Raw genomic sequence first — 21,907 nt, forward strand, 5'->3', positions numbered from 1 at the left:
TCTCAGCAGGTTAAGGGGTCTCCCTGACACTCCCAAACCCGTTCTGCTGAAGGAGGTGAAGCACAAGAAGGTGAGACGGCCCCGGAGAAGCTGGAGCAGCGCTGCGGAAAACCAGCAGCAGTGAAGGTGCTGGCAACCTTCCCCTGGGCATCCCCCCCAGCGTAAGTCCACAGACTCACCAGAATCGCTCATGGCACGGCCCCGCAGGACTGGGATGCACCAAAACACCTTTTACCAGAGGCTGCATTGAGAGAGAACCCAGAAAACAGTGCCGGCGCCTGCCCTTCTCTTTATTTCTAACAGAAACAGAACGTAACCCAAAACAGTTACTCCATAAAAAGCCCCGTTTTGGTCCAGAACATGAAACGGGACACAGCCCGCTCCTTCCCCACAACCCTGCTCCCGTGGGCCACTGTCCCTGCAGCGCGCGATGGCTCTGTCACCATCAGGTTTCTTGCTTTTGGTCCCACAGTCCCTGCTGCCCCAGTGTCTCTGGCAGCACCATCCTCCGGACCATGCCGGAGGCGACCATCCTCACGGCCAGGCCTTGGCCTTCCTGAAAGCCCGGATCTCCTCCGGGCCCCGCAGGTACTGCTCGATTTCGCTGTCGGAGATGGGCTCGTCGCCGGTGATGGCAGAGGCCGAAGGGCTCGGGGCTGCCGTCCGCAGTCTCTTCCTGGGATTGATAAGGCAGGGCGGCAGCAGGGGCCTCGGGCCGTCCTCACGCTGGCGTTTCCCTTCGGAGGGACAGCCCTCCTCCTGCGCTGCCCCTCCTGCCGCCGGAGGAGAGCCGGGAGAGCCCTCGCCTGGGGGGCCCTCGCCCAGGGCCGCAGCACGCTGCTCCTCCCCGTCCTCCAGGCAGAAGGCATTTTTCAGCAGGAAAATTCGGTGTTGCAGCAGGTCCCCGATGTATTTGACCACAGTTTTCTTGTCCACGTTAAACACCCTCAGCCAGGCGAGCTGGGAGGCCATTCTGAGGAGGATCTCGAGAAGCTCCTTCAGCCTCAGGTGTGCTGGTGGCGGCAGATCCACACCCGCCAGTTTGCAGAACCGCGCCAAGGTGCAGGTGAGGCGGGCGGCGGGCTGCAGCGACTGCCACGACAGGAAAGCCGCCGCCGTGACGATGGGAACAGGGTGCCGGCCGGTGACCAGCCATGTCTCACTGGCCAGCTCCACGATCTGCATCGTTCGGGCGACCATCTTCTCCTTATCCTCCACAAAGCGGGCAGGGACGTCGGCTGTCTGCTGGAACAGCTGAAAACTGCAAGAGCGAAGAGGCCACCGTTAGCACCAGGGCAGAGGGAAGGCTCACCACGCCGCAATCCGGCGCAATGCGGGAGCTGGCTGCAGTGAGGTCCTTTAGGACAAACACACCCTGCCCCTGCGATGGGCTTCTGCTCATGTTACCTACCTAAGTGCCTCACTGCCCTCTCCAAACTCAGGAGAAAGGGGCAGGAAGAGAAGAATCACAGCCCAGACTGTGACAAGGGAGGCAAAAAAGCCATCACAGTCTGTAAAAACCCCGGCTCTCACATGGGCTATTCCCCGCAGCCCATCAGCAAGCACCAGTCCTGCTGACGTCCACCTCCAGTACTATGGTCACTGGCTGGAGCAAGAACTCGATGAAGTTTGTCACCAGAGTGCACTCCCAGACCACAGATTTTAGATGCTGCTGCACCAGTACCACCATCCAGCCTCACGGGCTCCCGGTAGATCTGACCCCCCTTAGCACGCAGGGCTGCGAGCCGTCCGAGGGAATACTTTTCCAGATGATCTGGTTTTGCCTTAGTGCACTCGGCAACAACGTGCCGGTGTAACAGCACAGGTCACCCTGTGCGTGCTTGTGGACTTCCGCCCTGGCCGCAGCTGCTTTTCAGAAGCTTTTCCACCCCCGGCGTCAAACGCAGGACTCTGAAATCCCGGGAAGGGGCCCCGTTACCTGTTCAGGTGTGTCTTCACCAGATCCGCCAGGCTCAGGGCCGGCACAGAGAGCTCAAGCTCTTTCTGAAGGCTCAGGTAGACGCTGGCGAACAGCTCCTGCTTCGCGTACAGGAGGGAGCAGATCGTCCCCATCGTCACAGGCCAGTTGTGCTGTCGACAAGTCACGAAGACGCAGCAGCCCCCCAGGAGCTCCTTCTTCTCCAGGCTGACCAGGTGGAAGGAGGGGTGCTGCAGAGCTCTCTGGAAGTACGACACGGCCGTTTCCTCGAACACCCTCGGGAGCTGGAGGACTTTACAGAGATCCTGGACCCGCCTGATCCCTGTGAGAAGACACCGCCCTTAAAGATCAGCTCAAGCAGCTTCTGATACACACCTCCCCTCAACATCAGGGTGCAGCCAGCATTCACCCTGCCCCCGGCAAAGGTGCGAGAGCAGCCCAGCTCCTGCATTCCTGCAGCCAGCGTGCAGAGTGTCCCTCTGCACCAAGTCCCTCCGTGCAGGTGAGGCAGCTTGCTGACGGCAGGCACCGGCTGGCGGCAGAATTAACTGCCGCCTTCATGCTTTACTGACAACTCTGAAGCCTTATGCCATTTTAAAGAGCATTAGAAACATGTAAAACAAACCAGAGTAGCAACAAGAGAGAATCGGGGTGGGAAGGAAACTGCACAGCAAGCTCTTACCTCGCTGCAGGCAGCGGCTCAGCTGCTCTTTCTGGCCAGTGCTCTGGGAATACGCCACCTCTGAAAAACAGGCAGTGTTAGGCCAGATGGTCTCGCAGGGACTCTGGGGGACAGTGTCATTTAGGTTTTGGGCAACCAGATGCCCTGGTACTGGATTTCAATTATCAGAGTTGACAGGTCTTTGAGGCCACTAAACTAGAGCTGGCAGCACAGGGTACGTAACAGTGAGGAGCAAGATCCCTTCCAGCCATCGCTTGTCAACAAAAAGAATGAGCAAATGGCCTCAGGACTACGCCACTGCTCTTATCACAGAATCACAGAATGGCAGGGGTTGGCAGGGCCCTCTGGAGATCACCCCGTCCCACCCCCGGCCAGAGCAGGGTCACCCACAGCAGGTGGCACAGGGACGCCTCCAGGCGGGTTTGGGATGTCTCCAGAGCAGGAGACTCCCCCACCTCTCTGGGCAGCCTGTGCCAGGGCTCAGGAACCCTCAAAGAAAATAAGTTTTTCCTCATGTTCAGACGGAATTTCCCGTGTTCCAGTTTGTGCCCGTTGCCCCTTGTCTTGTCGCTGGGAACCTCTAAAAAGAGTCTGGCCCCATCCTCCTGACACCCGCCCTTTGGATATTGATGAGATCCCCTCTGTCTGCTCTTCTCCAGGCTGCGCAGCCCCAGGGCTCTCGGCCTTTCCCCCGCAGAGAGATGCTCCAGTCCCTCATCATCCTCGTAGCCGCCGCTGGACCCTCTCCAGCAGTTCCCTGTCCTTCTTATAAGATATTTAAATGCCCCAAGGCAGCACAGCGCCGCTCCCAAGCCTAAAACCTGGCAGGGAAGTGCTGTCGGCCTGACGCTATAGCGGAACAGCCGCGCCGGGCTCTGGCCGAGGGCGGGAGGGCCTGGCACTGCCCGCCCTCACCCCCGCACCGGCTGCGGGAGCCCAAAGGCCCCCGGGCTGGCCAACACGGCTGTGCGGGTGTTGCTTCGCCGCTCGGACCGACTCAGAATGGTCAAAACCAGGTTTTCTCCCAGTTTTGCCCCAGGCCGATCGCTCTCCCCGCCGGGGCAGCGCCCCCCCCCGGCCGGGCCGCACCTCGCAGGTGCTCCTCCTCGGCGTAGGTGGTGGTGAGGAGCCCCTCGGCCAGGACGCAGCCGCAGGCGGCGCAGACCAGCTGCTGCTGCGCGTAGTGCGCGTCCTCCACCAGCGCGGCCGAGCCGCAGCCGGGGCACCGGCCCCGCGCCGCCATTGTCGCCGCCGCCACCGGCCCGGGGGGACCGCGGAGGGCGGGCACACCGCCGCCCACCAATCACGGCGCCGCTCGGGGGAGGGCGCACCGCCCCCCGCCAATCGCGGCACCGCTCGGGGGAGGGCGCACCGCCGCCTGCCAATCGCGGCGCCGGCGCGGCACAGCCCACCAATCGCGGCACAGCCTGCGGTCCGCCCACGCCGCCGGTCCGGCCGGGCCGCCGCAGCCCCGCACGCCGCGAGTTCCGGGCGGGCGGAGCCGTTTGTTCAGCGGTGCCGGCAGGGAGTGCTGCGAGCTGTGCCCTTAAAATTATCATGTAAGTAATTGGGTGGTTTGGGCCGCAACTTCCCCTTTTAAGGCTAAAAAGAGCGGTCCCAGTCACAGACACTAGAAAGAACGAGGGAGACAGGAGCCCTCTGCCAGCACAGAGCTGAACTGAAGGCCTGACGCTCGGTGACACACATTTATAAGAAATAAAAACCATTGTATTTCTGTGAAGAGCTTCTTAATGAGAAGCTGCTGATCTGTAAAACTCTTAATTGGCTCCTCCGCGGCGTTCTGCAGAACCTGACAGGGCCTATAATGAATGTAATTGAAAATCGGGCCTTGCCGCTCTGAGCTGGAAACACAGAGCCCTTTCCATGGCCTGGAATTGCCTCGACAAAGCATCATATCAGGTGGGTGGGGACATCTTCTGAACTGAACAGCACAACCGCCTAGAAGGACCGCCTTGAGAAAGAGTTTCAAGCAGCACAGCCCGCAAAGAAACATTCCAATTCCTGCCTCCGGTCAATGCTCCTTCCTAAAAGTATTAGCTGCAAAACTAAAGGAGGATGGAAAAGCAAAAATGCAAACTAAACAGAGAGATTACAGATTTATTGGTTACAGCAAAACGCATTTTCAAAAGAAGCAGCTCCCCCTCCCCATCTTTTACCCTTTAGGAGGTAGAAACTCCTAACAGACCCCAGCCCTTCCCGCGTGCGTTTATAACTAGATTTTTTCCCTCAGCAGAGGAGAGGGACGGAGGGGACAACGCGCTCCCTCGCCCCACACTCATGGAAACCTTCCCACGGGGAGACTGGTCAGCCACAGCTCATCATCGCCATCCCCACTGAGCCCCAGGATTCTGGAGGGCTCCATGCGACCCCCCCAATCCCTTCCATCCCCAGAGGCGGCTGCGGGCGATGACGACACTCAGGACTCCTGGGGCGCAGATGGGTTTCAGGCTAAATGGCCCCGAGACAGCAGGAGGCTGATTTCCTCCTCTTGTCATCTGCTGCCCACAATCTGAGGGCCATTACAATCAGAGACCCGGGCGATTGTGCTGGCTCCTGGCCAGCAAACCTTTCACACATTTATTTTACAGAAACTCTCAATTCTCGTGATGCGGATGAGCTCGTCCATCAGGTTTCCCCACCCTGCGAGGTGTTTACCATGAACTTCCTGCACTGAGAGCTGGCAGGGATGGAACTAGCCCAAAAATACCTTGAGGATGAGGAGTTTTTGGCAGCAGAGCTGGTCACCAGGAGGGTATGAGGCCCTTTTGAAACTGCTCTTTTGGAAAAAAAGACAAAGCGATCCGAACAACGCTAGATGTCAGGTATTTTTATTTTAGTGTTCTATGAAACCAAAAGGCATTTAAAAACAAATAGGTACCCAGGCTAAAAGCAGACAGTATAAACACAGAAAAATACATTCAGATCCTTCAATAATAAAACAATACATTTGATTCTTCAGGCCCTTAAAGTCAAGGTGAAGCACCTGGCTGGACATAAAATGCCAGTCCCCTTAACACCAAAGAAAGGCTTTAACTTGTATCACCAATAAAAGCCTGAGGTACAAGGTTTGTGCGATGCTTTCACGGCCGTGGACGCTGAAGCGTGGCTGGTGCAGGACCCCGCAGCAGCGCCCGGGCTGCTCCGGCAGGAGCTCGACACCGAGAACAACCTCAGGGGCAAAAGCCAGGCACAGCCCAGGGTCCACCTCAACAAACATGGCTGTAACTGGCAAAAAAAGGCTGCCAGGAGAGGACAGTAGAAGTTTTAGGGCTTCATCTCCAAGGAGACAGCATATTACCGCTTTGTTTGTGTGTGTGTGTAACTGCAAGATGCGCATTCCTGCCAACAGGAATGCACATGAGCCGAACTTCATAAAATCCACGCCCCAAAAGCATCGCACCCAGCACCGCGGTACCTTCGGCAGCCACTCAGCAGTGCCCACATTGCTCTAAAATGAGGGCAGCGAAAAGCAAGAGTCCAGCCTTGCTTCCCACGTGTCCAGTTACGACCACCAGTAACACCATTTTTGAACCGTTAAGTCACCGTTCAAAGGCACAACCGGTTTTTCTGACTCTCTGACCTAGAACATCAGAAAGCTGTGGAATAAAGTCTAGAAGACAAGTTTATTATAGTGAGGTATAGGCAACCGTTTCTTTCCAGAGATCCACTGAGGCACAAGGAGGAAACAAATTAATCCTTCATCTTCCTCACTATTTCAAGGCACGAGAAGCAGCAGCAGTTTTCAGTAAGGCCAGCCAGTACCACGCAAAATTAAAACCACCAGCCAAGAGCTGAAGACGCCACTAAGACCTTCTGCATTTCACACCCTTCATTCACAGAAGAGGGTACAGTAGAGAAGGAATAACCCCTTCACTGAAGATATCTGCTCAAGTAAAAATAAAATTAGGAAAAAAGTACCCGAAGTCTTAGAAGACTCTTAACGCTTAAGGCTCGTTTCAACTCAAGCTTCCTGTGAAGGACAGCTCTGTCAGAAAAGCTCCAGACTTTGGTAGTTAGTCAGTTTACAGTAATAAAAATGTAATTAACAGCATTTTTTGAACTTTCAAATAAATGTATACATCTCTAGGTAAATATATTAAACTACTCTTCACTACAAAAATACAGTATTTGAGAAGTCTCCGGTAGATTTCAGTGTTTAATGACAATAGTAAGCAGAGTACTAACAGGTTGATAGTCAATCCAGCTCGTCTAGCCCCTCAATAAAGTGCTTTGCTGTGGAAAAACTGAGTGAGAAACTCACCCCTTTCCAGCCAAGCCAGGCGTGAGCCCATAAACCCCTTCAACAGCCTCTGGCCCCAAGTCGTTACTACCACTCCTGTGGTAGACACACGTACCATGACACCTCCAGGTTTCCTATACCAAAAACACCTGTAAACCTTCCCCTTGGAGAACCGCTTTGATGCAATATGTACTTTATGAGACTAAGCTTTTCTTCTTCCTTTACAGTCTAAGGTTTAAATTGCAGGTTTATAACTTTTAGGGCACTAATTCCTTTTAAAATACAGCCCACCCAGCCCTGGTCTGAAGCACACATCTTTGGACTTCTCCAGTGGAGTTATTACTATGTTTTTAAGAACAATCAAATCCTCAAGCTCTACTGTACAAGGTTTTATATTGCACTACAACTTAAGATATGAAAAGAAGAGTAATTGACCTACCAAAGCTGCTACGAAACAAAACCATTTAAAAAAAAAAATCTTCATAAGGGATCATCAGTGCCTTGCTGGCAAGCAAAACACATCAAAAACCCGTCATCCTTCCTATCGCAATCAGCCTTTGGATTAGATGCCTGAACAAATCTTCCCAAATAATGGAAAGAAACCAAAAAATAAATATGGTAAGTTGACTCCACTTCTGGACTCCATCTCCAAGACCTGACATAACTACTAATCAAACCGAGAGTTGCTCAAGGCAGAAAGAGGAAAGAGGTCATTTCTGTGGGCAGCACAACCGGTACCACCTACTTCATGTCATCTCCTTATTAATCAAACTCCACCGCTGGGAATTCAGTCCTTTGTTCAACCAACTGCCTGAGAGCTTTTACATCTTCCCGGCTTTTTTGTTTCCAGACATCGAAACCCGAAGAATGTTTGGGGTTTCCTCCATGACTCTGACAAGCAAGTTATCGATGTAGTCCTCAAGCTCCCGCACCTGGAGATCTTTCTTGGTAATTGCATCCTTCTGTTTCAGGACCAGCTGGATCAGCTCATCGTGTGTTAGCTGAGCATAAGCATAGGCAGGATCTGAAGGATCATATTTCTTTGAGAGAGCAGAAAGGCAGGGTCATTACAGACATACGGGCATTTCAAAATCGCAACAGAACGCTATCTGGTCGCTGCCTTGTGGAATTTCAAGCACCAACGAACAACTTTACGGGTGGCATTTGCAGACCCACAGCTGCTCTTCACAAGTATTACTGTGCTTCGTATTTTTTAAAAAATAAGTTCCATCCAAAGGACATTTCGGAACATCAGTCATTGGCATTTTAGGATGAAGCAGGGCAGGCTGCGCAATGGCCAAGGAGAGGGAGGCAGCCCAGCCCGCATCTCTGCTACAAAGCGCCTTTCGGGCCATTAGCAAACCCTGCCTGGAAAAATTCATACAAAACACTATTTACCCATGCACTTCCGGAATGCAGAACAGCTCTTTGGAAGTATCGAGAGAAAAAAAAAAAAAAAAAAAAGCAACTGCCTCAAAGTAAGTGCATGCAACTTCTGGCACAGAGACACGATTTATAGAGCTGGGGCAGCCTTCTCCAGAAGAGACGGCCGGCTCAGAGCCAGAGCGCTGTTATGGATGGTAACCAGGCATCAGTTTTAGCATAAAATCTTTGCATAATGTCAGTTCTGCAATTCAGCTCTGCTGCAATTTACGTTAAAAGAATGTCATGCTGACTCCAGGCAGCAGCCCATCCAGCTGAGCGAAGATGCCTGGAGGTTACAGCCGCGCACCAGCTACCATCGCCTATTGACGAGTGCCGGGACAGCTACTGTTTAAAACATACCAAAGACTAGGAAAGCCAAATTCAGGTTAAACGGCAAGAAAAAACACACCTAGGCCTTTGGCATTTCCCTCTTACTGTAGTTATCACTGTGAAAACTCACCACAACACTGGTTCTCCAAAAAATCTGGTTTTGACCCTTAAGGAAATTTGACAGGTACTGAGCAGCTTCTGCCTTCTCAGGCGCTAAATCAGCGTCAGCCTGGGCGAATAATGGGCTCGTGTGACTACATCAAGCAGAATTTCTTATGTGCAATCAGAGCACCACACAGAACACTAATTACGAGTTCTCAACTCATTCAAAATAGCACCATGTCAGTTTGAATCACTTAACACGCGTTTTCTCCTTTTCCACGTACACCAGAAGGAGGCACTCCAGCTATTTGGGTACTAACACTTCATTTTCCCCAGAAAACCCTTAGAGACAGTAACGGTACCCAGGGTTTTTCCCCACTGATCTGGAGATGCTTCTAGCTGTTCTGATCAACATGACTTTTCAGCTACGCCTCAAGCCTGGAGGTCTCTTTTGAGGCCAAGATTATGCAAAAAAGCCTCCTTTAAATCTGAGTGATTATGCAAGCTGCACCATCACTCAGAAAAAAAGCTGCCGTGCTTTAACGGCAGGCACCCGGCCTCTCAACCCACACAGGATATTAATGCAACACATTACAAGGCAACAGCCACCCTGAGATTACTTTTTCCCCATGTTCTCAGCTTTAAGAGCCGTGTCCTTATTTCAGGGTGAAAACGAGCTCCGGGGACTAACCACGTCTGAAAATAAACAGTGACTAATTTGCCCAATCTCCTCTGCAAGTCAGGCAGCTCCCACAAGTCACCAACGGGACCATCTTCCAGGGGCAGCGCCACCCGCGAGTCACTCGTCTCCTGTCACCGCATGGCTCACCAGGCAGCACCCCGTGCTCCTCTCCACCGAGAAACCCCTCCGCAAACGAGAGGCACCGATTCTATTACAGATCAGTTCGCAAGAAAAACAAATATTTAAAGACTGTTCCCACCTTTGGGGACTGACGAAAAGAAAGCTCATGGACCCCAGGCGTAATAACCACTATTCTTTTTCTGCTCAGGATATGAGAGATATGAGCCTAGGCAATCTCAAAAACACAAACTCTGTTCAATTTACTGCTTAAGCTTTGGGTTAAAGTACCACTTTCCTCCATACCTTCACGTTCATCTCCAGCAGCTTTTCATTCATGGTGCTGATGACATTCAGGTTTTGACTCTGAGACTTGTTTGCTGTGGCATTCATTGGCTTCACAGGATGGAGTCTGCAAGGTTAAAACAGGCTCATGTGATTTAGGCAGCACATATAACACCAGCACTACACAGACCTTCAGACTAAAAGCAAATATACCAAGAAATCGGGGAAAATTCCTGCCCTTCTCTATCTCCAGAGAGATAAGAGATTCAGCTTCGGGAAGACAAGGCATTTCTGTATAAGCCACAGGCTTTTTATAAGTACACTCCAGTTCTCTTACGACTATCTTTATTGACTTAAGGCATTGGAGATAAAGAGGCAGTAACAAGGGGAATATATCCTGAATGGCGTATCACAAAAGCAAAGGCAGGTTGGTCCACACGAGAAGGTAGAACACAGCGGCAGCTACTCTGATCTCTCCCGCACTAGTATTTGAGCCTGACTTTCCTAACAAGAACATATTTGTGGTTCTTGCAACATATGAAATACTTCTACTGCCCTGGGACAAGCATGTATTATGCCTTTTCCAATCTGAACTTACGCCATAAGCTGTCGAAAAGCGCTATCTTCATTTGCTTGAGGAGGATTTATACTGCCAATTTTAATACAGGAAGAAAATTTTACTCGTATCTCAGCAAATGCTGGCCCAGAAGTGTCCCAGACCCCGGATGGAGTTCTGCAGATAAAGTATTGAGGACTGACAGCTCAGTGGCACCACTCCTCGGGCAGCGGTAGCCCAGTGAGCTGGAAGGGCCACAGGCTGCTCCAGAAAGCAGCCAGGTGCTCTTGGGAGAGAGAGGCTTTAGCTGCATCGCTGGCTGCGACTCACTTCCAGGCTCAGGAGCCCAGTCCGAGGAAGCACCCCAGTTTATCAGGCTTCCTGTGACCATTCTCCCATTTCTGAAAAGTGGATGAATTGCAGTTCATTTCCCCAGTTTGATGAAATGACTCTATTTCTTAAACTGTGACCAAGTTTCCCTAAGATTTTTCCTTAAGAGGTAGCGCTGTGATGAACGGCAGGTGCCCTTGAGTGCTCTGGGCATCCTTTTTAGCCATACAGACTTATCTGGTGCCAGCAATGATCCTACGCTGACGTGACAGACCCAGGGCCCGACAAATCCATGGGCCATAGGAAGTTAAGGCTGCAAAGCGCAGTGAATTCCTGCCCCTGGAGAGACAGATCTGCGCTCGCAGGAAGAAAAAGCAAGGCTCACATCAGCACTGAGATACTCGCTGTGCATTTCCCATATTCTCTCACCTGTGCTTAGGAGACACGGTTTCACCACTCTGCTGAGTTTGGTTAGGATATGTTTCAGAGGGTGAAACCCATGCCTGAAGAAGCTTCTTCTTGCCAGAATTTCCTGCTTTATCTGCGAAGCCCTCGGCTGTTGGCTTTTTCGGAGACTCTGCTCTATGACTTGGGGTGTCAGAGGGGAGAGAAGGAGAGGAAGAGTAGGGCTGGGAAGGACTTGACAGGGAGGAAGAGGAAACAGAAGGCTCAAAGAAGTCGCACTCTGCACACTCCTCAACACCTGCACTTATTTTCAGTTCTTGTTTCTCAAAATGACTACTACGCTCCCTGGAATGAGATGTCATACCTAAGCCTGAGTCAGCTACCCAGTTATTGACACTGTGAACATCCACTCTGGCAGGCGGCACGCGTGGTTTGCTTGGCTTGCAAGCACCAGGAGTACTTCCTCCACCTCCTCCTCCTCCCGGAGCAGCCGGGGTTACTTGGGCTGCAGCAGAGCTAGCAGAGTGCTCTGACAGTTCTTCATGCAAAGGCATTAAATCCAGGGACTGCTTTGCAGTCTCTGAAATGTTTTTATCACCTGCAGCGACGCCGTGGTTCTCCTGGCAGTCACCCAGCAGCTCGTCATCCGAGCCTCCCTCCGGAATAACTGGAAGACTGGCCAGTTTCAAACCACGGTCTCCGGTAACAGGAACGGCAGACTTTAGAGTTGTAAGACAGTCAAATAAATCATTGTCACCTTCATTTTTTAAATGCCTATTAGTGCTGTCATCTCTGATCACCGCTGGTGGAGTGACAGTCTCTAACGAGCCGCTCTGGGGGAAACACCCATGAGCATCTGAGGCTTTATCAACGTGTAATGGGAGCCCGGGCGCAGATTTTACACCGTCACCTGAAGAAGGCACATCACCACTTAACTCATCAGCCTGAGAAACCAGTGGGCACTTCTTCCGCGTTAAAGAGAGCCGTGGTGCTGGCTTGGGAGTGACTAACACCTCACTGCCAGCCCTCCCTACATCGCCTTCCCCAGGGGACAGTGCACAAGCTCCCGAGGTTGGTCTGGCAGATCCTATTTGAGAAAATGAGTCATTTTTATCAAGTGGAGTCACCTGGGGTTCTAACGTGGGTGCACGTTCTTCCTGTCTCTTTTCACCAAAGATCTGCGTCTCTTTCAGCTCACTCTCGGGGGAAGGTGGCTGCTCAGGCCCATTCTCTGGGAAAAGGCTATTATTACACTCCGAGGGAGATGCAAAGTGTTTGCTGCCCTTTGTGCAGGCTTCAGTATTTATAGTACCTACTTCCTCACCACCCTGAACAGTGGTCTCGCCATGCCGGATGGGACCTACGCTGTCACTAGAGCGCTCTGATGATGGGTAGCACCCCGCTTCCAGTTCGTGAGCAAACCCTGCTCGCTCTCCGGTTGCATCTGAACCCGTCAATACCATTTCACTGAAATCAGAGCACTGCTTTTCGCGTTCCTGCCCATCCAAATCCTCATCACCTGATGTAGCACCCTCCGATTCACTGAGGAGAAAGGACACAGATTTCCCGTAGCCTAACTTGCTTCTTTTCAAAGAAGTCTCAACCTGAGGCTGGGGAGAATCGTGTTGCTTCTTTGGAGCCAGACCAGGGCTGTCAGAAAGGGTGCCGAGAGGCTTTGATACAGCTTTGACATTACTAGTTAAAGCCACATCTGAAGAACTCCCTGAAGCACCGCGACCAGAGTATTGCAGCTCAGCAGGGTGCTCTGCTGAGGAACAGTCTTCATCACAAGGAAGGCAGAAAGAAGAACTAGCAACAGCTATGAAACCTGGCGCACCCGCTTCCCACCCAAGCTTGGATACAAAGGGATTATTGTTATTAAAATGACAATCAGAGGGGAGAGAAGGTGCGTGTGGGCAAAAGAGACCCCGAGAAGCCTGCGCATCAGAGCTTCTAGGACCTTGGCACCATTCGGAAGCAAAAGGATTATTACCACTGCCAGAGACCTGCCCAGAAAGAGGCGTTTTGGGAACAGAGGCTGCAAGCGGATGGGGTGAAGGGAGACGGGCAATGCCTTCAGAACCCAGGGCTGCGGATGCCCTGCCCCACTCAGAAGTAAAGGGGTTCTTGCCATGTAAAAGCTCTGCAGCAAAAGCAGGAGAAGTAATAGATGCAGGAGAACTAGTAATGTTTTCAGAGTCTGCCACTCGGACATTTTGCCCCATTTTAGAAACAAAAGGATTATTGTCACTACTGATAGGGTGTACAGAAAGAAAAGCAGGAAGGGAATCAGGTGCAAGAGTAGGAAGCGTGGCTTTGGTTTTCTCCTCTGAAGGCACGCCCAGTCTGCAAAAAGGGACAAAAAACTCGCATGTCACTTGCGGATGCAACACGAGGCAGGAACAGACAAGCTTTAGCACCAGACTCCATCAACTCCTAAAACCGGACAGGAATTATACTTGCAAGAGACCTCAGAGCCTATCTGACAAACTTTACATACTTAAACGTGTCTTCACAAAGCACTCAATGTACGTCAGAACGCTTCTGCTGAAGAGTTTGCAGATGGCTCCTGATTTTAAGCACCATCTCATTTTTTGCACCCCAAGCAATTTTATTAGTATGTAAGACACTTCATATGCAAGACATTTAAACATGAGAAGCACTGAAAATAAGGAGTTAGAGACAGACACAAAATGTAGCCTTATTAGTAGAACACACCCATATATATATATATATATATATATATAAAAACACACACATTATATATATAAGGATAAAGGAGCAGAATTTCCGAAAAAGCCTTATGTACAAATTTAGAGAAATGTCCCTCACGTTGCTATGAGTAATGCCAAAAGCAGAAGGGCTCCAAGATGAACACTTTTGAAGACCACAGCCAAACACAGAGGAGAAAAGCAGAGGTGTTAGAACTGGTGTTTCAGCCCCTGGGTACATTCAAGCCACACAGCTCAGCAGTATGTTAGTTTTTGCAAAAGATCCAGCAAGAAACATCACCCCTACAGTACCTGCAAAGATGCCTGCGCTCAGAGAACCACTGTATCTCGGCATCACTTATAAGGAACATCTCTATACTAATCTCTTTTTCACACCGAGAGAGAACACAGAGCTATTATTTGTTATCAAAGGGTTCAGTGGGCAGCATAAACCCACCAGGTACCCTGCAGAGCAAGAGGCTTCAGCCGCAGGCAGGATGCCAGGGCGAGAGGTGCTGCTCTGCGGCAGGAAGCAGCCTGGTCAAAGCCTGCACATCGCTGTTTCTGTCAGCCTCCGAAATAAACGCCACTGACCTGGGCTTCACGGCTTTGGTCTTTGCTGGCGCAGCAGCTTTTTCAGGTTTCGGTTCTTCCTCGAAAGGGTTGAGCGGTTGCTTATTTGCAAAGACGTCTTCTGCACGGCGTCTGTCTCCTGAAGGATCCCCTCTGCTTAAATCTGCTGGAAGTTCAAAGTGTTTGGTCTCTTGTTCACTCTTCTCTTCTGGAACTTTGTTTTCCTCTTCCAGCAGGGTCCTGTCGGGAATGTTCTCAGCATCACTGGTCTTCACTGCTTCCTTCTTCCCTGTGACCAGGGAGAGCAAGGCAGACTTTTTGTGGTCCGTTTTTTTCGTCTCTTTAATAACCTCAACAGTTGGAGGAACGCTGGTTTCCAGGTATTCTTCACTGCTAAGCAATTTGTACGATGGCAAAGTCATAGATTTAAAGGTCTCCAAAGACGCAGACCCAGAGAAAGCATGACTAGGAGATGTTCTTCCCGTCTCTTCAGGAACTTTAGCAGATCTGGAAGACAGGTTCTCTTCTGAAGCAAAGAGCTGCTTCCTCCTGAAGTTGTGAGGAGAGGGGGAAGAGGCTGGAGTGTTGTCCTTCGTCGTGCTCTCTTCCATATAAACGTGACTGCCGTTGATACACAGACTGGACTTGGAAACAGGATCGCTTTTGGATTTAAGGCCACTGAACAAAGAGAGCCCTTCTTTCTTGGTGTGGCTAGTGGTTACTTGGTTTAGTTGCCTGCTGTCCAAAGTTGCTGTTTTACGAGACTTAAATACAAGAGAAGGAGAGGACTTCTCTTCCAGGGCATTTCCAAAGGCTCCTGGAAAAAATAAACGGGGAGAACATGCAAGAACATCCTTTCCTCTGACACCCTCAGTGCATCACAATCATTGATGGATTGCAGCAACAGAAACATCGCGAGTGTGACTATACCAGCCACTTCCAAACCTTCTGGGTCCCCCACCACTGCCAGCCCCCAGCACGCTGGATCACACGCGCCATTCAATGACATAAAACCACCACAGATCACTCACTGCAGCTGCACCGCCAACACGTGCTGCCATCGCTCCCGCAGCCCCACCGGTTCTATGCTGGCCCAAGGTAAGCTTAGCCGTGAGCGTCTAACGTCCTACGTGTGTTCTCACCACCACGGACAGAAGTGACTTTCTATGGATTCGTTCAGTAGGAAGAATTTAACCAGCAGTTTAAAAAGTGTGAAAAGTGCAAGCACACCTTTGTAGAAAGGCCTTGTGCCCATCGGTGCCAATACTCACTTTCTGAGGTTGGAGAGGCGTCTGACTCTTCATCGTCCCATTGTGACTGGAAGTCGCTGGGCCGCAGCCGAACCCTCTCGGTGACGGGCTGCGTTGGCAGGACTGACATGGACTGGGAGAGGGACGTCTTCTGCAGGCCAGGTTTGGAAAACAGGGCTTTGAACTTTGATTTCTTCTTTTCCTTCTCCTTCTCAACTGACTCATCTTCGCTGTCAGCGGGGGAGTGAGTCGTGCTGGGAATGATCACCGACGCCGTGTCGGAAAGGCCACTGCTCCTCTTCCCCTTGAGCTTGTCTTTGAGCTTGCCAAAGGGAGAGCGAGACTTGTCTTTCACGGACAAATCAAACATACTGGCTGTCATGTTGCTCCTCATAAACTGGATATCCACTTCGATCTCCCCTCTCTCCTTTTCTTTTTTCCCTGGTTTGGAGCGAAGCTTGTACCACCTGCAGACACAAGGAGATTTCTTTCACAAACAAGTTCTTGAGAGGCACAGGTAATTGAGAACAACAAGGGTGTTTATGTTTTAAAAACCAAATAACCTACAGTGTAGAGAAAAAAGAAAAAAAGGCAAAGCCTTCAATCGTACAACCATGTCATAATCATATGGCCCCAGGTGCCAAGGAAAACATTTCTTATCATAAAGTTATTAGTAAAATCTGTTTTAAAACCCCAACAAGGAAGGGTTAAAAAAAAAAAAGAAGAAAAAAAAGAAACACAACATGGAATTCCTGTATTTCAGCTCAGCCACTCTCTTCTGTCATTTTATCTGGCTTCTGAAATTCCCAGAGGACTTTGAAGTGGGTTGGAAAGAAGGAGGCTCAGAGAGACACTGGTACCAGACAGCTCGCACACACCCTCATACCTTTCATTCCAGCTGCTTCTCAGTTGCTATCTTAATGCCTCTTAAGTCAGGAACCCCTAATCAACACAGCGAGAGGCAAACCAAGCCTCAGAGTCTGGGGATTTCCACACACCCCTACCGGCTCGTGACCAGGAAGGACACTGGTTACAGACAGAGCCTTATCCCTTCTGAGATGCATCTCTAGAATATTATGCACTGCGTATCAAGTAAGTGCTCGGGTGTCCTAAACTGCAAGTCCACCATGCGCACACCGCTACCATGCATGCTCGATTACCACTCATGACACTCAAACCACGTTAGGGCCGGCAAAGAAAATTATCAGCCCTGCACACCAATACTTTTTTGTCTATCACTGGAGCCACAGACTTCCCGACTCCACAGAACCGATAGGAAAAGCCGCCTGGAAAATGCCAGCTTCCTCTTCCTCATCAGCTGGTACGGGAAATAAAAGAAGAGAACAGAGCATGCAAATCTGCCGCTCCATCAAATTTGCACTGAGTTCTTTGAAGATGCACTGGAAGCAACGAAAGAGAAGGGGAAAAGGCAATTAATTTGCTTCAGAGAAAATTCAAAACTAATGAGGATTAGCTGAAGGAGATGAATTCAGGAATCTGCTGCGGAGGAACACTTTAGAAGGAAATGAAAGCAGGAGCACCACGCTACAGTTCGGTGTTCACACCTGAAGTCACAGGACAGCAGCACCAGGGAAGGGACTTTATGAGACGTCAGGCTCTGCCAGGTCCCGCAGCGGCAACAGCAAGGGAAGCGCAAACCCTTTGCCTTTAATGCAAGCCAGCACTGGGCACTTTTGTTCTAAACCGCGTGATTTTTCTAGGAGCATCCTGCGCTCGTACGGTGCCACAACAATTCACTCTCTGCCCCGGGGAAAGAGCAGCCCCTGTTTCAACAGCATCCGAAATACAAACTGTGTGTTCAGCGAAAGGCAGCTTCCCACCGAAACACGGACGTGGCTTTGAGAATCACGCGGCTGCGGCCAAAAGTAAATAACGCACTGACAACCTCCCCCCGAGACTACAAAATATAAAATCTTATTAATTTATTATGTTACTGTGCACCTGTCAATCAACAGGCATTTATTTTCCAAATAAAACCAACCCTTTACAGGTATATGTCACCACGGCAGCCAAGCAATGACAAAAGAAACAGCCTTCAAACAGAAAATTGAGGTCTGGGGGGATGACACTAACAACTTGAAATAGCAGAAGTTTTCACAGAACATCAAAGTTGTTTTGTTTTTTTTTTTCTCCCCTTTCCTCTATTTTCCTTTGTCCGGACACAAAGAAGCCAGCCCAGAAGGCCGGCAGCACTTGTCTCGGAGGGCTGGCTCCCTAGACGCCGCACACCGTGCTCCACAGCGTAAACACATTAGCGCTTGACACAACCTTAATGACAGCCAGGTTATAATTAAGGCCTCGCAAGCGCCAATGGCTTTGTTAAGAAACGCGACGCAGACCTCAGTTTTGGCCAAGCCGGCGTGAATACTTGGATCCGCTCAGGTGAGCGAGAGGAGGAAGGTGAGCGAGAAGGAAGGTGACTCACCGGCCACATTACAAGGCTGCTGACTCCCAGTAAAACCCTCCCAGTAACCACCCCTGGGATTTCAGGGCACCGTCCCGGTGTTTATGTTCAAAGGAGGGAGTATGACACAGAGCTGGGACTCGGCATTAAAGGAAGAGTCTCCCAGCTCAGTGTCCTGCTGACAACAGTGAAGCCGGCCCATATAACGCTGAATTATCTGCTCTTACACATGCTTACACTCTGCCGACTATTTATTAAGAACAATACACAAACAGCTGGCTGCAGCCTGCGTTCATTCTCTGTTGGAAGGTGTTTTAAATACATTAAGTTTCTTGGGTGAACCGGGCTGTTCCCAGCGTGCGCTGTCAGCACTCGCGTGTAAGTATGTGAAAATCAAACCCAAGCACGAGGCAGGACTGACCAAAAAAGCACTGTCCACGTTTCCCCAGGCCAGCCCGGCAGCCGCAGCACCCCCCGCCTCTTCCAGCGGGGCTGGCACCCTGTAGCTATGGGGGCCACCCCACACCAGGAGGGACTCTGCCCCAAGGGGTCACCCCATGGGGCTTCAGGAATCCCTCACCAGATCCTCCCACCCCCGTGGGGCACAGGGGTCCGCCACAGATTCCCCCACACCCCCGTGGGGCTCAGGGGTTTTCATGGTGCACAGGGGTCCCCCACCAGAATCCCTGGTCCCCGTGAGACCCAAAGGGTCCCCCCCCATCCCTCTCCATGGCCGTCATCCGGCACAGAACCTCCCTGCCATTCCTCTCCCCGGCCCCTGTGGGACACAGATTGCCCCCCCCATCCCTCTCCGTGGCCCCTTTGGGACTCACAGACCCCCCCCAATCCCTCTCCGCGGCCCCCTTGGGGCTCACAGACCCCCCCAGTCCCTCTCTATGGCACCTGTGGGACCCACAGACCACCCCCATCGTGCTCCGTGGCCCCTTTGGGACTCACAGACCCCCCCATCCCTCTCCCTGACCCCTTTGGGACTCACAGACCACCCCCAGTCCCTCTCCGTGGCCCCTTTGGACTCACAGACCATCCCCAATCCCTCTCCATGGCACCTATGGGACCCACAGACCCTCCCAATCCCTCTCCATGGCCCCTTTAGGACCCACAGACCGCCCCCACCCCTCTCTCCCCAGGCCCCGTGGGACCCAGAGGCTCCCCCCATCCCTCTCCCTGGCCCCTTTGGGACCCACAGACCCCCCCCATCGTGCTCCATGGGCCCTTTGGGACTCACAGACCCCCCCCATCCCTCTCCCTGACCCCTTTGGGACTCACAGACCCCCCCCATCCCTCTCCCTGGCCCCTTTGGGACTCACAGACCCCCCCCATCCCTCTCCCTGGCCCCTTTGGGACCCACAGACCCCCCCCATCCCTCTCCATAGCAACCGAGGGCACAGACCCCCCCCCTCCCCCTCCGTGGCCACCGAGGGGCAGAGATCCCCCCCATCCCTCTCCCCCGCCCCCAGTGAGCCCAGAGCCCCCCTCCCCTCCCGGGCCCACCTGCAGTGCCGGCGGCCGCCGTCGGCCCTCAGCGCCGCCAGATCCACCTCGGCGCGTCCCAGGAACTTGTCGAGGCCGACGAGGGCGCGGTGCAGCACGGTGAGGCGGAGGGCGGCGGGTCGCGGCGGCGGCGGCAGCTCGAAGGTGGCCTCCTCCCGCCAGACCGGCTGCCCCTGGCACCGCTCCGCCACCGAGGTGGAGAACTTGTCGCGGCCCAGCGCCATCACGGTGTAGGCGTCGCTGCCGCCGCCGCCCGCCGCCGCCTTGGCCCGCAGCCCCCGCGCCCGCAGCACCGTCACCTGTACGTGGGTGGGCGCCCAGGCCGGCGCCGGGCCCGGGCCCGACATGGCGGCGGGAGCGGGAGGGAGCGGGAGCGGAGCGGCCGGTGCGCGGCCCGGTGCGCTGCCCCGCCCCGCCCCTCTCGCGAGAGCGCGGGGCGGGGGCAGGGGTGGGCGTGGCCGCGAGTGGGCGTGGCCCGGGCGGCGGTGGGCGGGGCCTGGGCCGTACAGGTGTGTGTGCAGGTGTGTGCAGGGTTATACAGGTGTGTGCAGGGGTGTGTGTGCAGGTGTGTACAGGGTCATACAGGTGTGTGCAGGGGTGTGTGTGCAGGTGTGTGCAGGTGTGTGTGTACAGGGTTATACAGGTGTGTGCAGGGGTGTGCGTGCAGGTGTGTACAGGTGTGTGTGTGTACAGGGTTGTACAGGTGTGTGCAGGGGTGTGTGTGCAGGTGTGTACAGGTGTGTGTGTACAGGGTTATACAGGTGTGTGCAGGGGTGTGTGTACAAGTGTGTACAGGTGTGTGTGTACAGGGTCATACAGGTGTGTGTGCAGGGGTGTGTGTACAAGTGTGTACAGGTGTGTACAGGTGTGTGTGTACAGGGTCATACAGGTGTGCGCAGGGGTGTGTGTGCAGGTGTGTACAGGTGTGTACAGGTGTGTGTGTACAGGGTTGTACAGGTGTGTACAGGTGTGTGCAGGGGTGTGTGTACAGGTACGTACAGGGGTGTGTGTGCAGGGGTGTGTGGACAGGTGTGGACAGGGGTGCACAGGTATGTACAGGTGCGTGTGGCATGTACAGGCGTGTATATACAGGTGTGTCCGGGGGTGTGTGTACAGGTGTGTATGTACAAGTGTGTACAGGTGTGTGGCATGGAGAGATGTGTACAGGGGTGTATATACAGGTGTGTGCAGGTGTGCAGAGGGTTGTACAGGTGTGTATATACAGGTGTGGATGTATGAGTGTGTACAGGTGTGTGCAGGGGTGTGTGGCACGTACGGGGTGTACAAGGGTGTGTGTACAGGTGTGTGCAGGTAGGCACAGGTGTGCGCAGCATGTACAAGTGTGTGCAGGTGTGTATGTACAGGTGTGTACAGGGTTGTACAGGTGTGTATGTACAGTTGTGTACGGGGTGCACAGGGGAGTATGTACAGGTGTGTATATACAGGTGTATATGTACAAGTGTGTACATGGGTGCACAGGTGTGGGGGGCATGCATGGGTGTGTACAGGTGTGTGCAGGGGTGTATGTGCAGGTGTGTACATGTCTGTACGTGTATAGCTGTGTGCATACAAGTGTGTACAGGAGTGTACAAGGGCGTACAGGTGTGTGTGCATACCAGTGTGCACAGGTGTGTAGGTACAGCTGTGTAGGTGTGTGTGCGGGGGTGTACAGGTGTGTACAGGTTTAGGTACAGGTGTCTACATGCATGTGTGGCGGTGTAGAGGTGTGTACAAAGGTGTATGTCCACATGTGTGCATGTGTACAGGTGAGGGCATGTACAGAAGCGTAGAGGGGTGTGTGAATGGACGTGCGTGTGTATACAGGTGTGTGTATGGGGGGTGGGGGTGTGTGCAGGGGCTGTGAACAGGCGTGTGAACGCGCAGCTGTATGGGCACAGGGCTCTGTGTGTGTATGGGGGTGTTTTGTGCACGTGCAGGGCTGGGGGTGTCTGCACAGGACACTGTGTGCAGGTTTGGGGGGACACAGGAGCCTGTGCCTACAGGCGGGGGGTGTGCGGCGGGGGAGGCAGTCCGGAGGGCTATAGGGTGACCTGTCCCAGCACCAGCTCCATCTCGTCACCTGCTCTGAGGCTGCTGGAAAAGTACCAGCACTTCTCCAAAAACAGCCTCGCAGGAGAAATGCCATTTCCAACACCCGGCGCGGTGAGAACCTGTGATTCATTTAATGACAGGGGCACAGCCGTCACGCCAGCAAAAGGCTTTTCGCCCTTTTCCTCACACTCCCGCAGGCCTATTTCCTGCATTAATTTAGAATAACGACACCGCAAGGTCCCGAAGCGAAGCGTGCAGCCTGCCGCCCCC

General features: G+C 52.7%; 2 protein-coding genes across 3 annotated transcripts; both read right to left on the bottom strand.

Annotated features, from left to right (window-relative positions):
* Window positions 1-161: 161 nt before the first annotated feature.
* Window positions 162-3,894, bottom strand: BRF2 (BRF2 RNA polymerase III transcription initiation factor subunit). Its single transcript, XM_063358635.1, has 4 exons — window positions 3,711-3,894; window positions 2,622-2,681; window positions 1,940-2,261; window positions 162-1,261 (listed from the first exon to the last, which is right to left on the bottom strand). Exons 1-4 carry the CDS (start codon window positions 3,862-3,864, stop codon window positions 535-537), a joined length of 1,263 nt encoding a protein of 420 aa, XP_063214705.1. The 5' UTR covers window positions 3,865-3,894; the 3' UTR covers window positions 162-534.
* A 1,123-nt stretch (window positions 3,895-5,017) lies between these two features.
* RAB11FIP1 (RAB11 family interacting protein 1) lies at window positions 5,018-19,995 on the bottom strand. Of its 2 annotated transcripts, XM_063358744.1 has the most exons (6): window positions 19,586-19,995; window positions 15,670-16,115; window positions 14,420-15,215; window positions 11,139-13,460; window positions 9,845-9,950; window positions 5,018-7,922 (listed from the first exon to the last, which is right to left on the bottom strand). In XM_063358744.1, the coding sequence occupies exons 1-6, from the start codon at window positions 19,930-19,932 to the stop codon at window positions 7,704-7,706; spliced, it is 4,236 nt and encodes a 1,411-aa protein (XP_063214814.1). In that variant the 5' UTR covers window positions 19,933-19,995; the 3' UTR covers window positions 5,018-7,703. The 2 variants fall into 2 exon arrangements, with proteins under 2 accessions (XP_063214814.1, XP_063214815.1); XM_063358745.1 differs by lacking the exon at window positions 11,139-13,460.
* Between the last annotated feature and the right edge of the window lie 1,912 nt (window positions 19,996-21,907).

This window comes from Chroicocephalus ridibundus, chromosome 23, assembly GCF_963924245.1.
Source record: "Chroicocephalus ridibundus chromosome 23, bChrRid1.1, whole genome shotgun sequence".
NCBI classification, from domain to species: Eukaryota; Metazoa; Chordata; class Aves; order Charadriiformes; family Laridae; genus Chroicocephalus; species Chroicocephalus ridibundus.

Bases quoted from the DNA above. Each gene is read 5' to 3' on its own strand.
- BRF2 (XM_063358635.1), bottom strand. From the start codon at position 3,864: ATGGCGGCGCGGGGCCGGTGCCCCGGCTGCGGCTCGGCCGCGCTGGTG. The intron at 2,682-3,710 runs GTGCGGCCCGGC...CCTGTTTTTCAG, and splicing joins CGAGGAGGAGCACCTGCGAG to AGGTGGCGTATTCCCAGAGC. The intron at 2,262-2,621 runs GTAAGAGCTTGC...GTCTTCTCACAG, and splicing joins GAGCCGCTGCCTGCAGCGAG to GGATCAGGCGGGTCCAGGAT.
- RAB11FIP1 (XM_063358744.1), bottom strand. From the start codon at position 19,932: ATGTCGGGCCCGGGCCCGGCGCCGGCCTGGGCGCCCACCCACGTACAG. The intron at 16,116-19,585 runs GTGGGCCCGGGA...TTGTGTCTGCAG, and splicing joins GGCGGCCGCCGGCACTGCAG to GTGGTACAAGCTTCGCTCCA. The intron at 7,923-9,844 runs GTATGGAGGAAA...GCTCTCTCAAAG, and splicing joins TGCTGGAGATGAACGTGAAG to AAATATGATCCTTCAGATCC.